At 35.8% G+C, this 25,133-nt stretch overlaps 2 protein-coding genes across 2 annotated transcripts in view; one reads left to right on the top strand and one right to left on the bottom strand.

Annotated features, from left to right (window-relative positions):
• The window catches only part of STXBP3 (syntaxin binding protein 3), a 54,861-nt gene extending 36,234 nt beyond the window's left edge, over positions 1-18,627 (top strand). The window contains exons 12-19 of the mRNA XM_043460470.1: positions 2,401-2,466; positions 3,427-3,507; positions 4,396-4,534; positions 5,008-5,114; positions 5,664-5,756; positions 7,673-7,758; positions 16,924-17,072; positions 17,903-18,627. Coding sequence (XP_043316405.1) covers positions 2,401-2,466; positions 3,427-3,507; positions 4,396-4,534; positions 5,008-5,114; positions 5,664-5,756; positions 7,673-7,758; positions 16,924-17,072; positions 17,903-17,997 — 816 coding nt within the window. The 3' untranslated portion in view covers positions 17,998-18,627. The remainder of the gene's footprint in view (positions 1-2,400; positions 2,467-3,426; positions 3,508-4,395; positions 4,535-5,007; positions 5,115-5,663; positions 5,757-7,672; positions 7,759-16,923; positions 17,073-17,902) is intronic.
• A 5,512-nt stretch (positions 18,628-24,139) lies between these two features.
• AKNAD1 (AKNA domain containing 1) overlaps positions 24,140-25,133 on the bottom strand; it is a 43,270-nt gene continuing 42,276 nt past the window's right edge. Inside the window, exon 16 of the mRNA XM_043448753.1 lies at positions 24,140-24,797. Coding sequence (XP_043304688.1) covers positions 24,666-24,797 — 132 coding nt within the window. The 3' untranslated portion in view covers positions 24,140-24,665. The remainder of the gene's footprint in view (positions 24,798-25,133) is intronic.

Here is a 25,133-nt window from a genome sequence, read left to right as displayed (position 1 = left end):
TATTTGGATATTTCCTTCTTAACATTATGTAGCTGCATTTCCCAAGTTTTGGAATAACCTATTTTTATTTCAATTTAGCTCAGAATATTTTCTCTTATTATAATTTTTTCTTTGACTCATGTGTTACATAGGAATTTTTTTTAATTTCAAAGAGTTTGTGAGTTTTCTACTTATCATACTGTTACTGAGTTGTAATTTAATTATACAGTGGTCAGAGAATGGAGTCTGTATGAGCTTAGTCCTTTGAAATTTGTTCAGTCTTGGCTTGTGACCTATCATGTGATCTGTTGTGGTAAATAACCTATGTGTGCTTGAGAAGAATACAAATTCTGTGAATGTTAATTAAGCCAAGTTGGTTCATCATGTTATTCAAATATTCTATTTCTTTACTAATTTTTTATCTGTTTTTTATATCAGTTACCAGGAATGGTATAATGTATGGCTGAATTAGTCTGTTTTTTTTTAATAATCTTGTCAACTCTCAAAGCTATGTCAACTGATGCAGCCTTGTTTAATTAGACTCTTTATAAATTTAAGATAGTTTTCTTTCTATTGAATCTATCTTTTATCAGTATAAAATGTCATTTTAGTTTTCATCTGCAATATTCCTTGCCTTAAATTCTACTTTGTCTGATTTTAATATAGCCATACCTGCTTTATTTTGACTAGTGCTTTTTTAAACTGAGTTAGAAAGTAAAGTTCCCCTTTATAGTGTATGATTCTGTGAGTTTTGACAAATGTATACTCTCATATAACCACAACCAAGATATAGGACATTTCCATCAATATCCCCCATTGCCTTCTGCCACTTTGTAGGCAACCTCTCCACCTTAGAACCACTATTCTTTTTTTCTCTTCTTACAGTTTTGCCTTTTCCAGAATAACAGCTAAGTGTCATTTATGTAATAACGTAATAACAACAATATGGCTTTTTCATTTAATCTATTGCACGTGACATTCATCCACGTGACATATAGCAGTAGCTTCGACATTTTTATTGCCGAGTAGTATTCCGCTGTGTGGATGTATTGTGTGGATGTTATCCATTCACAAACTGCAGAACATTTAGGTTTTTTCCCCAGGTTGATGGCAATTACAAATAAAGCCACTATGAACGTTCAGGTTTCGTGTGAACAGATATTTTCATTCACTTGTTTAAATAAGAGTGGGATTGCTGGGTCATATAGTAAATGTATATTTAATCATATAGAAAACTTCCAAACTTACTAGTTTGCTGTGCCATTTTATCGTCTCACCAATAATGTATGTCATTGATTGTGTTTTTAATTTCAAAGATTGCATTTAGTTCTGGGACATTCATTGAATTTTTTTTTAATAAAGTCTGATTCTCTATTGATATACTCCATCTTTTCGTTCATTTATAGTTTATCTTTTCCCCTGTTTTCTTTAACATAAATATGTTATTTTAAATTCCTTGTCTGCTAACTCCAGCATCTGGATTATTTTGAGTCTGCTTTTATTGACTGTTTTTACCACTTGAGTATCACTTTTTCCTGTTTTACATGTCCAGTTGTATATTGTATGTTGGACCTGGTGAATGCTATATTGCAGAGGCTGTTGATGATGTTCTGTCTACAAAGAGTACTGAGTTCTGTTCTGGAAGTCAGTTAATTTGCTGGTGAATAACCTAGATTGTGTGGAAATCTCATGTGAGGCTTTTGTTACATTGAGTGTATTTCACTTTTTTATTTAGTTCAAAGACATAGTCCTTCCAGGACTGAATGTCTGGGATGTTCACTTAGAGCTCTTTACTTTGTCTGGATCAGAGAATGCCAATACTGTCTTAGTGTAAAGACCATCTGAAATCTCTGCAGTCGTTCTCTGTTAGGCCTCTGAGACTTACGCCCTGTACACATGCAGCTTAGTATTTGGCCAGGGATCCTAAGGCATCGCCTCTACACATCTGTGAGTTATGCTGTGACTGGCTTTTACTCTCTAGTACCCTGGACCGCAGACCTTACCTCAGTAACCCCAAACTCTGATCTCTTTTTCCTCTGTTCAGAGAGACTTTTTTTCTACTTGAACTCTACCTCTTTTCACTGTGCTTTGGAAAATGTTCCCGGGAAGAGCCAGATGCAGGATCACCTCCTGTGCTTCCCTTTGTCCAAGTAACCTAACTTTGAACTATTTTTAAGACATCCTTTGTGTGAAAGCTGTTGTCTTTTTTATTTTGTCCAATTTTGGTTTTGTTTATGGAGGGAGAATAATTTTTATATAAGCTACTTTTATCATGGCTGCAACTGGAAACCTCTTGAAATATTTTTTTAATTGGCAAATATTTAGTAAATTAATAAAAATTTAAAACTATAGGATTAAAAAGTTATTGTATAAAATAACTGAATCAAAAGTTAGTTTTTTTAAATGTTTGATTTTTCCTAGACATCACTTAGTGCTCTTACCCAGCTGATGAAGAAGATGCCCCATTTCCGTAAACAGATTACTAAGGTAAGTGGTATCGTATATAAGAAATCATTTTTAATTTATTAGTCCACCCAGTTCTTTAGTCGAGTTTAGCTGTGGGTGTCATGGAATACTTGGTATTAGTTGTCCTTGGCTCAAACAGTAAAGCATCTGTCTGCAATGCTGGAGACCCAGGTTCGATCCCTGGGTTGGGAAGATCCCCTGGAGAAGGAAATGGCAACCCACTCCAGTACTCTTGCCTGGAAAATCCCACGGACAGAGGAGTCTGGGAGGCTACAGTCCATGGGGTCGCAAAGAGTCGGACACGACTGAGCGACGTTACTTTACTTTAAACCCTTACTTTAGGTCTGAGAAATACCCCAAATATCTAAGCTACCCAATAGAGTTCTCTATATTTGTTCAAATCCAGTCAAAACTTTTTTATATCTTCATCTTGAACACCCAGAGAAACTTTATTTTTTATCAGCTTAATAAGAAAATTCAACATTGGATTGACAAGTCCTTGTTATTATGCTTGCTTCTTTGAATCAATAGTTATATAGTAGTAAATTTTAAAGCAATTAAAGCTGTGTGGGCAGGTAAACTGTTTCTTTTCGTTTCCTTCTCAGAAGTCATTGTCAGAATAATATTTAAATTTTTTTTATCATATTACTCCCTAATCAAAAATCAATAACATAAATTCAGACTTTTTCTTCTTGGCTTTATGGACTTCACTGGTTTTTTCTCACTTTATTTTTCACTACTCGTAAACCCAATAAAGTTCAACCCTTTCGTTCTGTTTTTTGTGGTCTGTTGATTATCCCCTTTAGATCAGATAATTTCCACTTTTTTTCTTTCTTGAGTTGTTTCCCTTGATTTTACATGGTTCCTCCTTCCCACCTAAGCTCATACTTCCCTTCAGGCCCATCTCAAAAGTTTAGTATTATCAGTTACACAGAAAGAAATGAAAATCCTTTAAATAAATTATTTTTTTCTGTTTTTCAGCAAGTTGTTCATCTTAACTTAGCAGAAGATTGCATGAATAAGTTCAAGCCTAATATAGAAAAGCTTTGCAAAACTGAACAGGTAAGTGCAGAGTCAGAAACATCTATGTTCAAGGTAGATTTCCAGAATTAACTTTGTAAGGTAAAACCTAACTTTTTGCTCAATATAGTACCCTAAACCATACAATCTCTTTTAAAAGGAGATACACCCACTTGGTATTTAATACAGTATTCCTTACCAACGCTAACAAGTAGCTATACAGTATCATGTTAATAGTAGGCTGTCCCTCCTAATCTGCATGTTGGGTTGAATAGGATGACTTCAATGTTTGGAGCATTAATTCAGGGTAACATTGTTGGCTGGCCTTTTTCAGTGTGTGCAGCATTTCAGGTAGCACCCTGCAGAGTATTGTGTAGGCACATTTAATTAAAGGCTCGGCTCTCTGATGCCAAAACTGTTCAGATCAGTACTAATAGAAATAGAACGTAAGTCATGATGTAATTTTAAATATTCTAGTAGTTACATTAAAAATGTAAAATGAGATGAGTGTGGTTAATTTTAATAATATACTTGATTTAACTCAGTATATCCAAAATACTATCATTTCAACATGTAATCTGTATAAAACAATTATTGAAATAATTTACACTTTTTTTCATATGTAAATCTTGAAACTCTGTTGTTTTAACTTATAGCACATCTTGATTCAGACTAGACCCATTTCAAGTGCTCAGTAGCCACATGTAGCTCATGTCTACCATATTAGTAAAAGTTTAGATTAATGATTGTCTTCCTTTCTGAATTGTTTTGACTTTTTACATTTTATACAGTAATAGTTTACAAGTGATGCTCACATTTCCTATGAAATATCATCAATGCTCCATTAAAATTTGGCGAATTTTAGTAATACTTTTAACTGAAAAATGAATTTAGATCATAGACCACTGACTATATTTCATTTTCATTAAGGACCTGGCACTTGGAACTGATGCAGAAGGACAGAAAGTCAAAGATGCTATGCGAGTACTCCTTCCAGTTCTACTCAGCAAAAGTCATGATAATTATGATAAAATAAGAGCGATCCTACTTTATATCTTCAGTATTAATGGTAATATAGATTGTTTATTTTTTAATGAGTACATTAAGATAAAGATACCCAGCTCTAAAATCACTTTACAATAAGTAGTTTACCACTGGTCATTAAGAGAATCTTAGAAAAATTAAAGTGAAAAGTGAAAGTGAAAGTCACTCACTCGTGTCTGACTCTCTGCGACCCCACGGATTGTACAGTCCATGGAATTCTCCAGGCCAGAATACTGGAGTGGGTAGCCTTTCCCTTCTCCGGGGGATCTTCCCAGCCCAAGGATCGAACCCAGGTCTCCCACAGGAGAATCCGAAAGTAGTGGTTAAAATTGATTAAGATAAATAAAAGGAAAAATGTGGAATTGGGAGCAGACTGAAGGTTATATAATTTAAATGTTTGCTTTCTTTAAAAAAAAAAGCTTTATTCTTAGGTCCCTAAACCTAGAAATGATTGTGATAGCAATTATTTGACTGTGCATTCATTTTTATTTATCTAAGGAACTACAGAAGAAAACTTGGACAGGTTGATCCAGAATGTAAAGATAGAAAATGAGAGTGACATGATTCGTAACTGGAGCTACCTTGGTGTTCCCATTGTCCCTCCAGTAAGAAATTTTACATTCTGTATATACTTATACATGTGCGTGCATGGTTGTTTACATTAAATATGTTTTCTTATGTGGGAATCCATGTGGACAGTCTTCTTAATTTCTTCTGTAGATTTGGTAAGTAAAATATTAAAAATTTCATTTTCTTTTCCATGAGTAATTTGGATAAATACATTTTTCTAGTGAATTTATATCTTTCAGCTTCTGTTGTAATTTGCTGTTTATGCTTTTCTTTCTATGATTTATTTATAGAAAAATTTGAGGAAGTCTGTGTAGAGTCTTACTCTTTCCTATCAAGTTTCATATAAGCATTTTGGAGAAAACATACTTTCTGATACTATCAAATTTTATCATTAATGTACAGAAATATTGTGAAGTTATGTGACTACACCTATTCAGATTTTTTTAGTGAACTTTTTCACTCTTAGTTTTAAGTCAAATGCAACATAGTATTTGTTGTAAATTAAACATCTTGATAGAAAAGATAAAGAGAGTATCACTAAATAAAATCACTGAGTTTTAGTTTTTTTCCTCTAATTATATTAGTCTCAACAAGGCAAACCATCAAGAAAGGATCGGTCTGCAGAAGAAACTTTTCAACTGTCTAGATGGACGCCTTTCATCAAAGATATTTTGGAGGTAAAATTCATTAAATTTTATTTATACTCTGCCCTTTGTAGAATATTTTTTACTCTCTGTCCATTATCTGTCAGTTTGAGCATAACTGTGGGTCGGGAATTATCTGCAGTACTGAGAGGGTTCACAAAAGAAGACTGTATCTGATATCAAGGGAGGAGAGGAAGCTCTTGAAAGTTCCCCCTTAAAGACTGCAAATTCATACCGCTAATTGCCTCAATAAATTTAAAAAGATAAGCACACACATGCTTTAGGAAAAAAACTGTTGTTTGAAGTTACTATGTAGCAGAAATATAAATAATTTAGTTGAATGAAAGTTCAACAAAGTAACACTTTTTGTGACTACTACTAGAGTGTTAAATTCCAGTATTCTTAGAAATGGATTTGTGATGAAAATGTAAACCTCACTATAGTTTGCTTTTATAATCGACAGATGGCTGATTCTTTTAGTACTGTTTGCTTTTAGAAAATAATTTTCAATTATAGGAAATTAGAAAAGGAACTAATAATTGCATTATGAGCTCAATAATGAGATCAATTATGAGCTCATAATCAGATCGTTCTATTTATTCCAATTTGCCTTTAACTTATTAAACATTAATTTCTACTTTCCTTTGGAAATTAATTGTGTACAGTTTATCCCCATGATTTTTCTGTTTTGCTTGACTAATTCTATGTCATTTACACATGCTTGATATAGATTAAGACTTCAAAGAGTTTAGACTTTTTTCCCTACAGTGTAAGATTTTTTTCCTGATCTGTAACAAGGATGTGGAACTAAGGAGTTTTTCTTTGCTATTGATAGTATTTTAAAAATAAGACCTTCTCAAACCCTTTAACAAGGATTTGCATGTTAAATTCAAAAATTCCACTTTACCTTAGTAGCAACCTAAGGCCTTTAGGGTTCTCCTGAAGCTTTGCTTCTTCACATCTTGCAGTCTTATTGAAAGATTCTAGGACTACTGAGTACCTTGTGTCCATTCCTACTTATTGTTACTGTTTTTGCGACCATGTTCTAAAGCTGTGGTGTTCTAAATTGGTGGTCTCCAAACTTTTAATTATGCACACTTTCTCATAATAAATGTGATCAGGAGCCTACAGTATGTGCCTATATATAAATTATGTAAGTGCTGTACTGATTAAAACACTATATATATTTATTTATAAACTATATAAATGCTGTACTGATAAAACACTATGTGTGTATTATACACATACACAAAAATATCATAAGGAAACATTTTTAAATGAAAAGGAAACTTCTTCCATCTCATCAGATGGTCTTGAATACACCTAGGCCAGGATGCACGTTTTGTTTTAAAGCCATCACTATGAAGGGCATAGTGCCCTTCATAGGGCCATCTGGTGGCTCAGATGGTAAAGGTGTCTACCTACAATGTGGGAGACCCGGGTTCAATCCCTGGGTCGGGAGGATCTCCTGGAGAAGGAAATGGTAACCCACTCCAGTATTCTTGCCTGGAAAATCCCATGGACGAAGGAGCCTGGTAGGCTATTGTCCATGGGGTCGCAAAGAGTCGGACACGACTGAGCAATTTCACTTATGAAGGGCAAGGCCTGGACTCTGGTAGCCTAAGAGGTCTGTCAGGATTAAGATGGTATTTAGAAACCCCTAGCATTCTTGAGATAAAGACCCTGATAAAGTACCTGAGATTTTCACACCAAAGGGAGAATCCTCCAGATAAGAAATGTAGGCATGCAATAAATATTGGTTTAATAATTGCATTAATTTTGTAGCAAATAAGATTTGTGAGTTTCAAAAAGAGGGCTAACCTTATTTTATTAAATATGTATCCTTATGTTCTTTAATTGTAAATACAAGTTTTGAGTTTTATGTAAAACAAACAAAATCTTGGCGTTTATAGCATCTTCTTGATGGTTTTAATTCTTATCTTCCCTAGGATGCCATTGATAACAGATTAGATTCAAAAGAGTGGCCATATTGTTCCCAGTGCCCAGCAGTCTGGAATGGCTCAGGAGCTGTAAGGTAAAATCTATAAATGAAAGTCAGTGAAATTTTCACTATGATATTGCAGACTAATAATTAAAATGGTACACAGATATTCCTATATTGATAACTCTCCTTGAAGCATGTAGTCACTTAAAAGGTAGTTTTTCTTTAACTGTAACCTGTCTTAAATGAATCCAGATAAGCAATGGGACTTCCCAAGTGGCAGAGTGGTAAAGAATCCTCCTGCCAGTGTAAGAGACTTGGGTTTAATCCCTGGTTGGGAAGATCCCCTGGAGTAGGAAATGGCAACTCACGCCAATATTCTTGCCAGGAAAATTCCACGGACAGAAAAGTCCATGCAGTCACAAAGAGCCGGACATGACTGAGTGACTGACATACAGACACACATACACACAGATAGGCAATATGAAAATGTGCTTTATTATAAAAAATATTTTCATGAAACTAGAGAAGAGTTTCTCCCTTTATCTTTTTTTTTCTTCACATTAGCAGATGACATATCCTTTTTGATGACTTTTGGTGAGAGAATACTTGAAGCATTCAGAAAGCTATAGATAGTATTATAATGCATACCCTATACTTGGTGCCCAGATTAACAAATGAATCAGTTTAAGTACAGTTCAAGCTTCCTATATATCACTCTCTGATTTTTATTATTCTCCCTTCTTCACTATCTTGAATTTGCTGATCATCATTGACCTATATATCTTCATACATTTTCTATATATATTTGTATTCTAAACAATGTATAGAGTTTTGTTTTGCAGGATTTTTCTACTGGTCTTTGGCTTTTAGCAGTTTAACTATTATGTGCCTAAGTGGAGTTCTTTTTGTGTTTGTTATTCCTGGGGTTAGTTGAATTTTCTTGGATTTACATGTTAATAGTTCTCATCAAAATTTGGGAAGTTTTCAGTTGCTGTTTCTTCAAATTTTTTCTGCCCGCTTCTTTCTCCCTCTTCTGCTTTTGAAACTCCATCACTCAGATGTTGGAAAGTTTGACTTTTGTCTTATGGGTCACTGAAGCTCTGTTTACCTTTCTTCCACCTTTTTTCTTTCTGTTTTTCAGATATGCTAATATCTATTGATCCATCTTCAGTTCTTTGATTCTTTAGTCTGACATCTCAAATCTGCTATTGAGCCCATCTACTGAATTTTTCATTTCATTATTATACTAATCACCTTTTGAATTTCCATTTGCTTCTTTTTTACTTTCCATTTCTCTTTTGAAATTCTCCATTGATTAACATAGTGTTAGCATAATTTTCTTTAATTATTTGATTATATTTATAATAGTATCTTTGAAGTCTGCTAAATCCAACATCTGGATTCACTTAGAGTTAGTTTCTGTTGATGGATTTTTTTCCCAGCATGTGGATCACCCTTTATTGTTTTCTTACACATCTACTAATTTTTGGCTGAAAATTAGGCCTTTAAGATACTGTATTATATAACAGCAACTCTAAGTTGTTTTTTGTTTTAGTAACTTGTATAGATTTAAGCTGTGGGATCAATGCCCCCTTGCAGTTTAGCCACTGATGTCATTGTAGGGCTTTTTTTATTTTAAATTTAATTTTTTAGCTTGGTTCCTAGTGGTTGCCCTATGTCTGGATAGTTTAGAGGTCAGCCAGTTATCTAGGCAGAGGTTGTATTTAGACACCTCAAGCCTGTAAATCTTCTGTTGACTGCTGATCAATCTGATTGTGGGATAAGACTGCATTACAAGTCATAGTCAGTTCTTGAGTCTTCTCCCCACTATCCCCCTTCTTTTTTTCCTATTTTTTTCCTTAGGCTTTCTCTGGCTTACCCTGGCACAGGTGTAATTTGGCAGTCAGCTAAGGATGTGGGGGGACTTTGTCTTCTTTGGCTTTCTTACTCTCAGAGTTTTCCCATTAAATTTCTGGCTGATATGCCGCCTATCCCATCCTGGGACCAAGGTGTTCTGCCACCAACGCCGCAGGTCTTCTACTCTAAACCAGGTCTGCCATTTTTAACTGGCAAAGCTGTAGGATTTTGTACTCGCTTTGCTTCCTACCTTGTATCAAGTCTTCCACCTCAGGAGTAGAATTGGTGGTTCTCTCAGCCAGCTTGAAGTCAGTACAGTTTTTGCTGAGTTGGAAGAACTATGCAGGTTGGATATAACCTCAGGCCAAAAGGTCGCATAGTCACCACCACCATTCTTAACCTGTATACTAGCATTTTTTAAGAGTAAATGCTTCTTAATTTGTCGTTTGCCTGTGGTTCATTTTCCCAAGTGATCTGAAATGGTTTCTTTCCCCACGATTTCCTCCAGGTTTATACTTGTTTTCTTAGTGGGCAGTCTTCTGACCATCTTACTCTATCATGACCCCAAGCTGTTTTGGTATTTTTAATCTTAAAATAAATGGTGTCATGTTGTGTCTTCCTGCAACTTTTTTTTTTAATCTATTTATTTATTTATTTTTGGTTGCACTGGGTCTTCGTTGCTGTGTACAGGCTTTTTCTAGTTTGGTGAGCAGAGGCCACTCTTTGTTGTACGTGGGCTTCTCATTGCAGGGCTTCCCGTGTTGCTACAGGCTCAGGGTTCATGGGCTTTCAAAGTTGCAGCACGCAGGCTCAGTAGTTGTGACATGCGGGTTTCAGTAGTTGCCACTTATGGGCTCAGTAGTTGCAACTCAAGGGCTCTAGAGCATGGGCTTTAGTTGCTCTGCAGCATGTGGGATCTTCCCGAACCAGGGATCAAACCCATGTCCCCTGCATTGGCAGGCAGATTCTTATCCACTGTATCACCAGGGAAGTCCTGCAACTTGCTTTTAAGTTTCTCTCAACATTATCCTTGTGATATTTATCCCAAATTGATACATGTATAAATTTTTTACTGCTGTTTGATATATTCTTATATGATTATCACAGTTTATTCATTTATTTTCCACACAATGGAAATTTAGACTAGGTCAAAACTAGCACCCTTCCTAACAATATGCAGTGAGCATTCTTAAACATTTACGTGTGTTTGAGTATTTCTTTAGGGTAATTCTTTTGGTCTAAGGACCTTTTATTTAGTTATATTTTTTCCTTTTCTCCTATTTTAGAAGTTACATAGCTTATTTGTACTTTCATAGCAGTTATCTTTAGAATTATAATACACATCTTTGACTCACCAAAGTTTGAGATTAGTATCTTTGCCCTCTTGATCAACAGTACAGAGCCTTAGAAAACTTAATTCAAACTACACACTCCTTAAATGTTCTCTTAATTCTTTATTGTTTTACCTTATGTCTTTTTTATTTCCAGAATTAATGATGAGCATTTTTTTTAGTTTTATGTACATGTTAACCAGTTATGTTGTGTACCACTTCTGCTTACATCCCCTTTTTTGAGCTCAGTTATATTCTTTTCTGATGTGTATCCTTTAGAAATTTCTTCAGTGTGGGTCTGTCAGTGGTAGGGTCTCTATGGTTTTGTCTGTCTGAAAATGTCTTTATTATTGTTCTTACATGTTAGCTTTGAATTTCTAGGCTCATGGTAATTTTCACGCAACACTGAGGTGTTATTCTGCTGTTTCTTGGTTTCCATTTTAGCTCTTGGGAAGGTGTATGTATGGGGGTGGGGTGTTTTCTGTCAGTTTTGTCATACTTTTATATAGGTAATTTGCATTTTCTCTCTGGTTGCTTTTTGTCTTTGTTATTCTGTACATTCCCTATGCTGTGTCTACCTGAGGGCTTATTTGTATTTCTTTCATTGGGAGTCAAATGTATTTCCTAAAATCTGAGGTTTCGTATCTTTCATAAATTCTTGTTTTATTCAAACATCTCATATTATTTTCATGCCTTGTAATATCTCTTGAGTTTTAATATTTATTTTACTTTTTGTGTTTCATTTTAGAAAGTTTTCTTTGGATTTAATTTTGAATTCTTTAGTTCTGTCTTAAATTTGTGCCTAAACTGCTGAGTAAGCTATATTTATTTATTTTTTAGTTTCTCTGTTCATTGACTTTACTTTTCCTTATTTATTTATTTTTTTTAGAAATTGTCCTTGTTTCTTTTTCAGATATGCTTGGATTTCCTTGTCCTTATTTTGTCTGCTTTCTATTCTACTTTATTATTTTCAACATACTTAGTCTATTTTTCACTAAAACAATAAATACTAAAATTTACTAAATTCAACATCTGACATTCTTTGGGTTCTAATTGTACTGCTTTTCATTTCTGCAGACACTTACGGTTGCTTATTTCCTCATGTGCTTTGTTGTTTTGGAGTCTGAGCTTATTTCAGTACCCAGGATCGAGAGTGTTACCTTCAGAGAGGTCTTGCATATGCATCTTTCAGCTATGCTTTTAAAAAGATGTTTGCTCTTATTTTAACAGGAGCTTCTAGGTGATTTCTAGAGTGAGAGTTCTAAGATATGGAGATTTAATCATTTATGTGTCTTTCAGAGTATAAAACTAGTACAGTGTCTTAGACATACATATGAAACACATTAAATGTAATCCTATTGTCCTGAAATGCTATTCAGAAGTTTAAAAATTGTTAGAATCGCATAATCATTTTGAGCAAATATTACTTGTTTTTCTTTTGCTTTCTAGCTTTATCTTGCCTTTTTTGGACATTTTTAAACTACAGTTGTACTTTTAGCATGTCCTTGATTTATTCTGTACGGAAACCAAGAATGTGTCTTGTTCTTCTTTCACCTTTCAAAACCAGCTACTAAATCTCTTTCCTTTTTCTGTTGTTTACTACCTCATCATTCCTTACAATGGCAGATGGAAATTACCATCCAAAAGGCTAGACTGAGAACATTATTAAAAGCTTACCATGATATCCTATATTGTATGTATTAGAGGTATCTAGAATATGGTTTCCAAAGTTGGGTATAAGATAATACATTGGATCTTATTCTTACACTAGGAAAAGGAGAAGTTAAGGTTTATTTTACTAGAACACATATATAACTTAGACCTATTTTTAATAGATTACATAAATGTTTATTTTAAAATACTTAGTTTTCAAATAAAAGCTCAGAATTTTTACCAGTGGGTATGGGAACAAATATAGTGATTTTTATGACTTAAAGCAATGCTACCAGTTTGGCCTTGGAGTATGGAATGAAGCAGGGCAAAGGCTAATAGAGTTTTGCCAAGAGAACGCACTGGTCATAGCAAACACCCTCTTCCAACAACACAAGAGAAGACTCTACACGTGGACATCACCAGATGGTCAACACTGAAATCAGATTGATTATATCCTTTGCAGCCAAAGATGGAGAAGCTCTGTACAGTCAGCAAAAACAAGACCAGGAACTGACTGTGGCTCAGATCATGAACTCCTTATTGCCAAATTCAGACTTCAATTGAAGAAAGTAGGGAAAACCACTAGACCATTCAGGTATGACCTAAATCAAATCCCTTATGACTATCCAGTGGAAGTGAGAAATAGATTTAAGGGACTAGATCTGATAGAGTGCCTGATGAACTATGGACGGAGGTTCGTGACATTGTATAGGAAGACAGGGATCAAGACCATCCCCAAGAAAAAGAAATGCAAAAAAGCAAAATGGCTGTCTGAGGAGGCCTTACAAATAGCTGGGAAAAGAAGAGAACTGAAAAGCAAAGGAGAAAAGGAAAGATATTCCCATTTGAATGCAGAGTTCCAAAGAATAGCAAGGAGAGATAAGAAAGCCTTGCTCAGCGATCAATGCAAAGAAATAGAGGAAAACAACAGAATGGGAAAGACTAGAGATCTCTTCAAGAAAATTAGAGATATCAAGGGAACATTTCATGCAAAGATGGGTTCAATAAAGGACAGAAATGGTATGGACCTAACAGAAGCGGAAGATATTAAGAAGAGCTGGCAAGAATACACAGAAGAACTGTACAAAAAAGATTTTCACGACCCAGATAATCACGATGGTGTGATCACTCACCTAGAGCCAGACATCCTGGAATGTGAAGTCAAGTGGGCCTTAGAAAGCATCACTACGAACAAAGCTAGTGGAGGTGATGGAATTCCAGTTGAGCTATTTAAATCCTGAAAGATGATGCTGTGAAAGTGCTGCACTCAATATGCCAGCAAATTTGGAAAACTCAGCAGTGGCCACTGGAAAAGGTCAGTTTTCATTCCAATCCCAAAGAAAGGCAATCCCAAAGAATGCAATTCAACTACCACACAATTGCACTCATCTCACACGCTAGTAGAGTAATGCTCAAAATTCTCCAAGCCAGGCTTCAGCAATACATAAACCGTGAACTTCCAGATGTTCAAGCTGGTTTTAAAAGGCAGAGGAAACCAGCGATCAAACTGCCAACATCCGCTGGATCATTGAAAAAGCAAGAGAGTTCCAGAAAAACATCTATTTCTGCTTTATTGACTATGCCAAAGCCTTTGACTGTGTGGATCATAAGGAACTGTGGAAAATTCTAAAAGAGATGGGAATACCAGACCACCTGACTCACCTCTTGAGAAACCTGTATGCAGATCAGGAAGCAACAGTTAGAACTGGACATGGACCAACAGACTGGTTCCAAATAGGAAAAGGAGTAAGACAAGGCTGTATATTGTCACCCTGCTTATTTAACTTATATGCAGAGTACATCATGAGAAACGCTGGGCTGGAAGAAGCACAAGCTGGAATCAAGATTGCCTGGAGAAATATCAATAACCTCAGATATGCAGATGACACCACCCTTATGTCAGAAAGTGAAGAGGAACTGAAAAGCCTCTTGATGAAAGTGAAAGAGGAGAGTGAAAAAGTTGGCTTAAAGCTCAACATTCAGAAAACTAAGATCATGGCATCTGGTTCCATCACTTGATGGGAAAAAGATGGGGAAACAGTGGAAGCAGTGTCAGACTTTACTTTTTTGGGCTCCAAAATCACTGCAGATGGTGATTGCAGCCATGAAATTAAAAGACGCTTACTCCTTGGAAGGAAAGTTATGACCAACCTAGATAATATATTAAAAAGCAGAGACATTACTTTGCCAACAAAGGTCTGTCTAGTCAAGGCTATGGTTTTTCCAGTGGTTATGAATGGATGTGAGAGTTGGACTGTGAAGAAAGCTGAGTGCCGAAAACTTGATGCTTTTGAACTGTGGTGTTGGAGAAGAGTCTTGAGAGTCCCTTGGACTGCAAGGAGATCCAATCAGTCCATCCTAAAGGAGATCAGTCCTGGGTGTTCATTGGAAGGACTGATGCTGAAGCTGAAGCTCCGATACTTTGGCCACCTCATGCGAAGAGTTGACTCATTGGAAAAGACCCTGATGCTGGGAGGGATTGTGGGCAGGAGGAGAAGGGGATGACAGAGGATGAGATAACTCGATGGACATGAGTTTGAGTAAACTCCGGGAGTTGGTGATGGACAGGGAGGCCTGGTGTTCTGCGATTCATGGGGTCTCAAAGAGTCGGACACGACTGAGTGACTGAACTGAACCGACCCAATAGAACTTTCTTACAATAATGGAATGTCCTTTATCTGCACTGTCCTAACCACTACCCTTATGTAACTGTTGAGCACTTGATTTGTAGCTAGTGTGACTAAGAAACTGAATTTTTAATTTTAGTTAAATTTCCTCATGTGGCTAGTGACTACTATCTTGATCAGTGCAGATCTAGAGCATTCTAAGTGGGGAGGAGGTAGAAATAACAGCTGTTTATTTAGTGGTTTCCCAGTATCAGATTCCATACAGTGTATTCTGTATATCATTGCATTTAATCTTGAAAACAACCCTTGAGGTTTAGAGAGAGGTTAAGTAACTTGCTAAAAATAATACAGAATTAAAAAGAAGCAGAATCAGAATTGGAACCCACATTGCTCTTTTTTTTTTTTAAACCAGCATATTTGAGGTAATTGATTTCATAATGTTGCATATGTTTAAGGTATACAGCTTGATGTTTTGATATATATGCATTGTGAAATCACCACAAGCTAGTTATTATATCCATCACCTCCACATACACATAATTAACCATTTTCCTTCTTTCCTTTCTTTTTTTGTGGCAAGAAGACTTAATTAAAATCTGTCCTCTTAGCATATTTCAAATATACAGTATGGTTTTGTTAACTATAGTCTCCATGCTCTATATTAGATCTCTAGAACTTACTCATCTTGCATGGTTGAAATTTTGTGCCCTTTTGACCAATATTGTCTCATTCTCTTCCCCTGCCCACCTTCCCTGACCACCAGCATTCTTCTCTCTGCTTCTGTAAGTTTGACTGTTTTAGATTCCACATGTAAGTGAGATCGTGCAGTCTTTCTGAGTCTGCCTTATTTTACTTAGCATAATTTCCTCCCAGTTTATTCGTGTTGCAGATGGAAGAATTTGCTGCTTTTTTAAGGATGAACAATATTCTACAGTATATATACACAATTTTTTTTGGTCAGTTTGTTCATTGATGGCCATTTAGGTTATTTTTATATCTTCACTATTGTGAATTATACTGCATTGAACACAGGTGTGCAGATATGTGCTGGATATCTCCTATCTGGATATCTGGATATCTCAGTACTTCACTGAGTTCCAATAAGGGACGTCCCAGTACCACGTTAGCTCCAAATCAGTACCACTGCTTCCCCCACCTCCTCTATGTCTATGAAACTCTACTACTGTCTCAATGTAACCCACCCTGCTTTTATTTAACTTTAGTAAGTCATAGACTTCCCAGGTGTACTGTGTATTTATCTGAAATAAATAAGACAGGCCTTTAGCTCTGTTTTGGGCTTCCCAGATGGCTCAGAGGTAAAAAATCCACCTGCAGTGCTGGAGACACAGGAGACGCAGCTTTGATGCCTGGGTTGGGAGTCCCCTGGAGGAGGAAATGGCAACCCACTCCAATATTCTTGCCTGGAAAGTCCCATGGATAGAGGAGCCTGGTAGGATGTAGTACATGGGATCGCAAAGAGTTGGACACGACTGAGCACACACACACACACATAGCTCTGTTTTATAGGTAAACATGCTAAGATTATGAGTCATTTGTCCAAACTCTTTCAGATCAAAATTGAGCTTAAATTGGGGCTCTCCTGCCTAGCTCATGGTGCTCCAGTCATACCATAGTTAAGTCATTTTCTTATTTATTTTTTTAAAGTCATTTTCTTAAAATCAATGCAGTTGGTGCCAAATTTGAGTTTGCCTGAGTTAGGCTTTTCTAAAAGACTAAGCAGTATGGCTTTGGAAATATTTTTAACGTGTTCATGTTTGATTTTTTAGTGCTCGGCAGAAACCCAGAACTAGTTATTTAGAGGATCGAAAAAATGGGTCTAAGCTGATTGTTTTTGTGATCGGAGGAATTACATACTCTGAAATGCGTTGTGCTTATGAAGTTTCTCAGGCACATAAGTCCTGTGAAGTTATTATTGGTAAGACTTGTGTTTTCCTTTTATTTTTTTAAAACAAACTCTTAGATGCAAAAATATATATGTAAAACTTTATCTTCTCATTTTACATTTAGAACTAAATTGTTGAGTGCAAAAAAATATTTTTTGAATCAGTGCGTTTTATCCGATGTACCAGTTTTTTCCTGGTTGACCTTTTGATGATTTTTTAAAATTACAATTCTGATTTTGAGAGAATGAGTTTCAGGAATATTGCATTCCTTTAAATATCATTAAATATATCCTTAAAAATATTTCATCCTATCCTTTTCTTGCTTTCATGATTAAATACTTTTTGAAACATTTATTTCTACTACAGAAATATTTTGAAATGTTTTGTGGCTGTGGACCCGACTTTGGCCAGCCTGTATGGAATTTCGTTTTAAGAATTTCAGTCAAAGCCACTGACACCTAAACTCTCCTGACCCGTGGAGATGGAGCATTTGTACATCAAGCTTCAGTCTATGGTTCTGCTTAGCAGTTCTCTGTGACTGAATTCACAGTGACTCTTGCTGTTCTGTCAGGGGGACAGGCTAACCTCCGATTTTGCTCTTCACTGTATCAATATATAGTACAAAGTGGTAACTACAGTACAAAGTATAGTAGTGGGCATTGTTTGTAAAGGGTTACTGAATGTGCTTAATGAAGAAGAAGGATTAAAATATTATAGTTTAGGAAGGCATCCTACAGAAATTTTGTTAAGCTGCCCCAAGCTACTGTACTTTGTATATTTGAAGGACAAGGCAATTTGGTTAGCCAGGGAAAATTGATTTGACTGCTTGCCTCTGAAGATTTATCTTTTCCTCTTCTTCCAGGATCCACGCATATTTTAACACCCAGAAAGCTGTTGGATGATATAAAGATGCTGAATAAGCCCAAGGATAAAGTCTCCTTTACTAAAGATGAATAACATTTTGGGTGGGGAGCAATTTAGAGATTCTTATTAATTTGTTCAACTAACATAGATCGAGACATTGTTGCTCTCATGTAATTTAAACAGTGTAAATATTTTAAGGAATAATGACTTTCAGATGTATTTCTTAAGGGACTGTTATAATTACATATCATTGGATTTGCCATTTTTAATTTAAATATTGTTGCTGCTTTGTGGATGATGAGAAGAAATGTTAAAATGCTTTCTAAAAGGAAATGTTTTCAGCTTTGGAACAGAATATATTACAGTTGTGGGTAATTTTTCACAGCCTACCTATGTACATATTAATTACTTATTAGATACTTGTCTGTCTTATGCTGGAATATAGTTTTTGGGGAAACAATGATTTTAAATGAAAAGATTATAAAAGTGAAAACTGTAAATTTGTATGTATAATAGAATGATTTCCTAAAAGTGCAGTTTTTCTTTCAACTGAAATTCATTTCTTTTATATGTAAAGTAATTCAATCATTAATTGAAATATTTTAAAGCATTTACTGTCTTGCTAGATATTTCTAAAAAACACAATTTTATATAATTTTGAAATGTTTAGTAAACAAATAATCATGAACAGTCTAAGAGAAAATAAATACATACTTACAAAAATTATCTTTGTTTTTTGGCGGGGAGGATGGGAACATTGGAAAACTTTAAATTTCTAAGAGAATTGCAAAGAGGTAAAAGAATGTATCATAATCTTTCCACCAAGGTAACTCCTTTTGACTTAGATGATAATGATGTAGTCTTTGCATAAGGTTGGATAATGTGAGGATATGGGTGTACATATGTTACACAAAGGGAACCCCTCCTCTCCATTCCCGATCTCTCCTTTTACCTGATCTCATTGTGTTCTGTCATATAATGGACCCTAATTTTATATATCACTTACCTTCAGAATTTTGCTCTTACAAATAATGCTGCATTGTTTGGGTACATACCTTTGCAAACTTACACAAATATTTCTTTAAATTTCTAGTGAGGACATAGCTGTCAAAATGTTTGTGCATTTAAAGTACTGATACCACCATTTAAAATTTTTATTTAGATAAATCTATCACTTTTCCTTTATGGCCTCCAAACTTGTATTGTACTTAGAGCTATCTTTGCACCCAAGGTTGTAAATTGACCGATTAATCTTCTAGAGCATTTTGATAGGTTGATTTTATTTTTCATAGGTAACTCTCACCATCCCTCCGGAATTGATTTTAGTATGAGAGTGTATGCTAGATATGTCTCTTAGCATTTGGCATTATGTCCCATGCCTCCCCATTCCACATCACAAGGGATGAAAAGCTAAAAAGAAGTTTTTCAGACTCAAAGGTAAGTGAGGTTCTGAACAGGTTAGATTCTGCCTGTCTCTATATTTGTATTTGGTCGCGGTTTTGAAGGTAGAAAGGAGGCAGAGGCCATCTGCTGTGGCCGTGCCAGTGGACACGTGAGTTCCTACCCACAGGAGTTGTTTGTAGCAACCAGACTCCACGCTTCAGTGTCTGTCACCTGCTTCATGGATATGAGGCAGTCTGGTGGCAGCTGGTGGCACTACCTTCCTATTCCCTGGGTCGGATTGTGATACACCGTGAGACTAAAAACAGAGTCCCAAGTTTCTTCCCCTGCAGCTTTTCCCATGATTTTTAAGGACTAAATTCTCTATATTAAAACACTCTCTTCTTAAAATATCTAGAGGAGTTTCTGTTCCTTCAGAGAACCCTGACTGATACAGTATTTAACAGAGATCCATCTTTCTTTCTTTCTAAATAGACACCGTACCAAATTTTATTGGGCAATCCCTCTTTCCCCAATTAATCTGAAATACCTTGCTCATAAACTAAGTTTGAATTTTGGTCTGTTTCTACATTCTTTTTTATTGATTTGTAGTTTGTTTTATTTCCTTCTATTTTATATTGTAAAATTTCTATTGGACTACAGTTGATTTCCAGGTGTGCAGGAAAGTGAATCAGTTATATATCTATCCACTCTTTAGCTGCTTTTCCCATGTAAGAGTTTTCCTATTATAGAGTTTACTATGCTATTCAGTAGGTCCCTATTAGTTATCCATTTTATATTTAGTAGAATATATATGTCAATCCCAATCTCCCAGTTTATTCCCTATTTTAGAATTTTTTTTTTTTAACGTGGACCACTTTTTTAAAGTCTTTATTGAATTTTTTACAACATTGCTTCTGTTCTGTGGTGGCCTTTTGGCTGCAAGGCATGTGGGATCCCAGCTTCCCAACCAGGGATCAAACCTGCACCTGCTGCACTGGAAGGTAAAGTCTCAATCACTGGGCCCCCAGGGAAGTCCCTCTGTCTAATTTATTAATCATTATTATTTTATTTGGCTGTGCTGAGACTTGGTTGTGGCACACAGGATTTTTGATCTTTGTGCTGCATGGGGGAGTCTTGGTTGGAGCATGTGAACTCTTACCATGTGAACTCTTAGGTCCAACCAGGGATCAGACCTGAGCTCCCTGCATTGGGAGCGTGGAGTCTTACCAGTGGGCCACCAGGGAAGTCCCTCCCTATTTTAATTCATGTTGTGTTAATAGGTGGACATAATCTCTATTCCACCCATACCAGAATTACTGTTATTTTTTTCAGAAATTCTCTGGGTATTGCATTTTTAAAAAGTGAACTTTAGCATCATTTTGTTAATAGCAAAAGTTATTTTGATATTTTCATTAGGTTCATAGTAAACTTAGATGTTAATTCAGGGAAAAGACGACCTTAAGAATCATTATTTTCTTTATACGGGTATTGCGTATTGCCATAGTATTTTTCATGGTTCCACGTAAGTTGGCTCTTCTATCATGTTTTTCAGACAGATTTTTTTTATATATAGGAAAGTTACTGTTTTGACATATCAACTTCAGAACTTGCTATTTTACTAAGTAATGCTAATAATAATGTGCAAATGCTTTATATGTGAGGCACTGTTTCTAAGTGCTTATATTACATCATTTAATCTTCTCATTTAATCCTTTGAAAATAGGCAATATTATCATCTCCATTTTAAAGCTTAGGAAAGCTAAGGTACAAAAAGTTTATATAATTTAACCTGGATGACATGTATATGTGGAGAGGAAAAGTTTGACATTAATAAACTTTTCTTTGTTTCTGTTTTTAATTGAAGTATAGTTGATTTACAAGGTATTAATTGCTGTTGTACAGCAAAATGATTCAATTATATATACATGTACACTTTTGGATAGTGACTATGGTTCTCTGTGCTATACAATAAGACTTTGTTGTTTATCCATGCTTTATATAAAAGCTTATATCTGCCAATCCCAACACTCTATCCCTCCTCCACCCCCCTCTCCCTTGGCAACCACCAGTCTAATAAACAGCTTTCTTTGAATGTTAAGCATGAGAACAGTACACTGCCAGGGAGAAGGCTAATTTTTTGGTGTCTGCATTTTATCTGAGATCTTCATATGCCTTGCTAGCTATCTGTCCAGGTTTAGTACATGTATGGAACATATCCATACTAATCCAATGCCCTGTGACAAATGGAACTAGGAGTGTGATAACAGCAAACATTGGTCCATTCAGTCACTTCAGACCTCAGTGGTCACTGTGTCCTGTCACTCTGAGAAGAGATCCTTTAGGCCTACATTTCATATACATTTTAGACTTAGAGTTGGAGAGACCCTTTGTTTCTTGAATTTCTTACTGAATTTGAAGATGTAAGAGGTCATTACACATAAATTCCTAGTATAAACTGATTCCCCACCCACCACACCCTTGTTAGGTTGAACAATTGCAGATTCTGGTACAAAGACCCTGAAAAAACACTTTTGTTGTTGCTCCTAACTGAAATGATTGACTCACAATCTATGAAGCACATTTTTGCTTCCTGTTGAGATGCACTTGGTTTGTAAAGTGTAGTGGATTCATATCATTCCGTCATATTCACAAAAACTAAATAAGAAAAATAGCAGTTGACAAAAATTCTTGAATTTGAGCTAAATCCAAGTGGGCCAGATCCTGGTGGTGTGTTTGGTAACTTGTGATGCTTCTGTAACTCAGTTCTGCTATAGGTATTTGTACCCTTTGTGAGTCCCTTCAGAATGCAGGTGGATTTCTTTTAAAATCAAAGGAACAAGAAATGTTTTCCTCCCACAGTAAAAGTTCTACCAAAACAACATTTTTGTTATTAAATATATATTCCTATTTTACAATTGAATGTTAAGAAGATGAATTTTCATTTGTAAAATCTAATAGTTAACTCAGACAGTAAACGCCTTCTACCAAGAGTCCCACTCACGCTGCTGAGTCCCTGGACTCAGTGTTAGATACACAATTACTTTTTAAAAAATTTTTTGGCTGCACCACCTGTCATGCAGGATCTTAGTTCCCTGACCAGGAATTGAACTTGTGTCCCCTGAATTGGAAGAGTTTTAACCACTGATCTGCCAGGGAAGTCCTAGATATAATTACTTTTACTTTAGAAGCTTGTTCTTCTGGCTTATTATTGCAGCAGAATTAGAAGAGAGCTATCAAAGAAGTGTCCAGAGGGAGAAGACAGCCAAAAACTACTGAGTCAGTAAATATAAAATTATCCTTATAAATCAGAGTCTAGCTCTTTTCCAGAATTCCTTAAGGACATGGCCTGATTTCTGTTTCTTGGATTAGATGATTCAGTGATTGTTTATAATGATACTCACTCATCAAGGAAATATAAATTATACTTGGAATGTGGTTTAATAAGGCAGGGATGGGCCATATTTTTAAATAAATAATTACAATAGTAAGTTTCTATAAAGGTTAATTTGTGGGGTAAGGGACATTCGTTTATGGCAGTCCCTTCTAACTTGGGATGCCATGGATTTGCTTCAGGTCTCCACGAACTTTTAAAAAATTGTGTGCAGAATCAAGTGTGTTCATATCACTTTTCGAGGAGCATGGGGCAGGGAGGCTCCCTAACTTTCATCAAATTCTCAAAGAGGGTTGAATCCCCAAAAGTTTAAGAACTCAGAGAAGTATGTCATTTTAAACTTGGGCACAAATTAGTGATGTCTGCACCCAAAAGAGTTTTATCAAGTTATGATTAAATCTAGATATGAGATGAATCTAGAAGTCTCTTAGCACATGCAATTTAGGCTCCCCTTTTTCTCTTAAAATGATATTACTAGTCTTCCCTATCTTCCTCACAGGGCCACAACTTAAAGTAAATTTTGCCATGAAGTCAGAAGTATCCTCACTCTGGCCTCTTTATCTCTTCCCAGGCACCCTAAACTAATTTTCAAGCCCCAAAGTTAAAAATAGCTTATCCTCTGGCCAGCTAGACAAATAGTAGCCGTCTTGGTCACCACAGAAATCTTTAAAGCGGGAATGGATTCAACTCTCCTTACCACTAAGTGAAGCTCTGGGGGTTGGGAAATATTTGTTGAATTTGGAGTGAATGGAGTCCCAGGAAAGAGGGAAAGCCAGTAATCTGCTACTCTGTCATTAAGGAGGTCGAGCATCAGTCCATAAAAGCAGCAAATCAGGACTTAATCCCTGCATGCAGTTTTGGCCTAGGTAAATTTCACTAATCCAGGACTATTATTTTTCCATATTTCTGACTTCAGGAGATCTCTAAGTAAATAATATATAAAACAACCATAAGAATTTCATTAAGTACTGAAAGTAAATGAAAAGTAAAGAGCCTCTCTTGAGGCTCCCGGTTGAATTTCCTAGAAGTCCACTGAATATTTTTGTGTATCTTTCCAGAAAAGGTATATGCTCTTTGAAAAACAAATGAGGTCACACATATTTCTTATTAGCTTGCTTTTCTTCACTATCTTACAGATTATACACCTCATTCTTTTCAGTGGCTGCAGAGTATTAACTGTATGACTGTCATTTTTGAAATTAAATTTCACCTTTATTTATTTCGCTGCTCCAAGTCTTCGTTGAGGCGTGGGATCTTTGATCTTCCTTGCAGCATGCAGGATCTTTAGTTACAGCATGCAGGAATCTTTCAATTGAGGCATGTGGGATCAAATTCCCTGACCAGGGATTGAACCCAGGCCCCCTGTTTTGGGAGCTCAGAGCCTTAGCCACTGGATGACCAGGGAAGTCCCGACTGTCGTTGTTTTTGAATCATCACAGAGGATATTAGATGTGTTCCATTTGTGAGCCCTTCCCATCAGTGGCCATCCTCATACAAATTATGTGACATGTTGTTTGAGTGACTTATAAAGCAAAATCCTAGTAATGGAATTGCTGCTCAGAAGGTAAATACTTTAGAATTTGTAGAATTTGGTAGCAATTATCGAGTTGCCTTTCAGCAGAGTTGCACTAATACGTACTTCTACCAGCAGTGTATGAGAGCACTCATCTCCCCCATCTTCCCTGACACAGCCTGGGTTTTTCAAACTTTAGTTTTTGCCATACTGACAGGTTAAAGTATATTTTACTATTTTCATTTCTTTTATTATAAGTTAGTAACATTTATTTTTAAACAATTATGTGTTGACTTTGATTTTTAAGAATCAGAGGTCCATTTTTTTAAAAAATTGTGTCCTCCATTTCTTGCAATTTTGGTATTTTCTCTAGAAGGTCATCTTCATAAGTTGTATAATAAGTAAAATACCTTTGGAGGGAAGACCAAGTTTTCTCTGCATTTGTTTTTTAATCCTTGGTTGCCTTGAATCAAACTAGTATTTCAACTTTTTCCTCCATCTTTGTACTTTGGCAAGATCTTCTGCAATAGTTCTAATCATTTGATCAGTAGTTTGTTTCAAAATGGTTGCTGTCCTTAGGGCATGATCCAAAGACGAATTTAAAATCTACAGAGGAAAAGTCCACACATTTTGGTTACAGAAATTTACTACCGCTCCTGGTAACTGGGTTCTCTCATTATTAAACATTGCAAAGTGGAATTTTTGGAGTATTCTCTTTTCCACCCAGTCTATTTCTGTTTTTGAGAGCTGGTTTCCTAGGAAACCAGTGTGAAATGGAATATATTCTGTAGAGAAAGGGACAGAAAAAAAGATCAACACGTGACTGATGAGCATGAATCAGAGGATGAGGTCAGCAACCTGCTGGGCTGTTTCCCTGCTGTGGAAAAAGAGATCTGTGAGAAGGAAGAAAAACTCTTGGGAGGAGGGGCATTGAGGGGGATT

This window comes from Cervus canadensis, chromosome 2 (genome assembly GCF_019320065.1).
Source record: "Cervus canadensis isolate Bull #8, Minnesota chromosome 2, ASM1932006v1, whole genome shotgun sequence".
NCBI lineage: Eukaryota > Metazoa > Chordata > Mammalia > Artiodactyla > Cervidae > Cervus > Cervus canadensis.
Note: the sequence above shows the minus strand (reverse complement) of the source record. Positions and strands in the feature narration are given on the sequence as shown.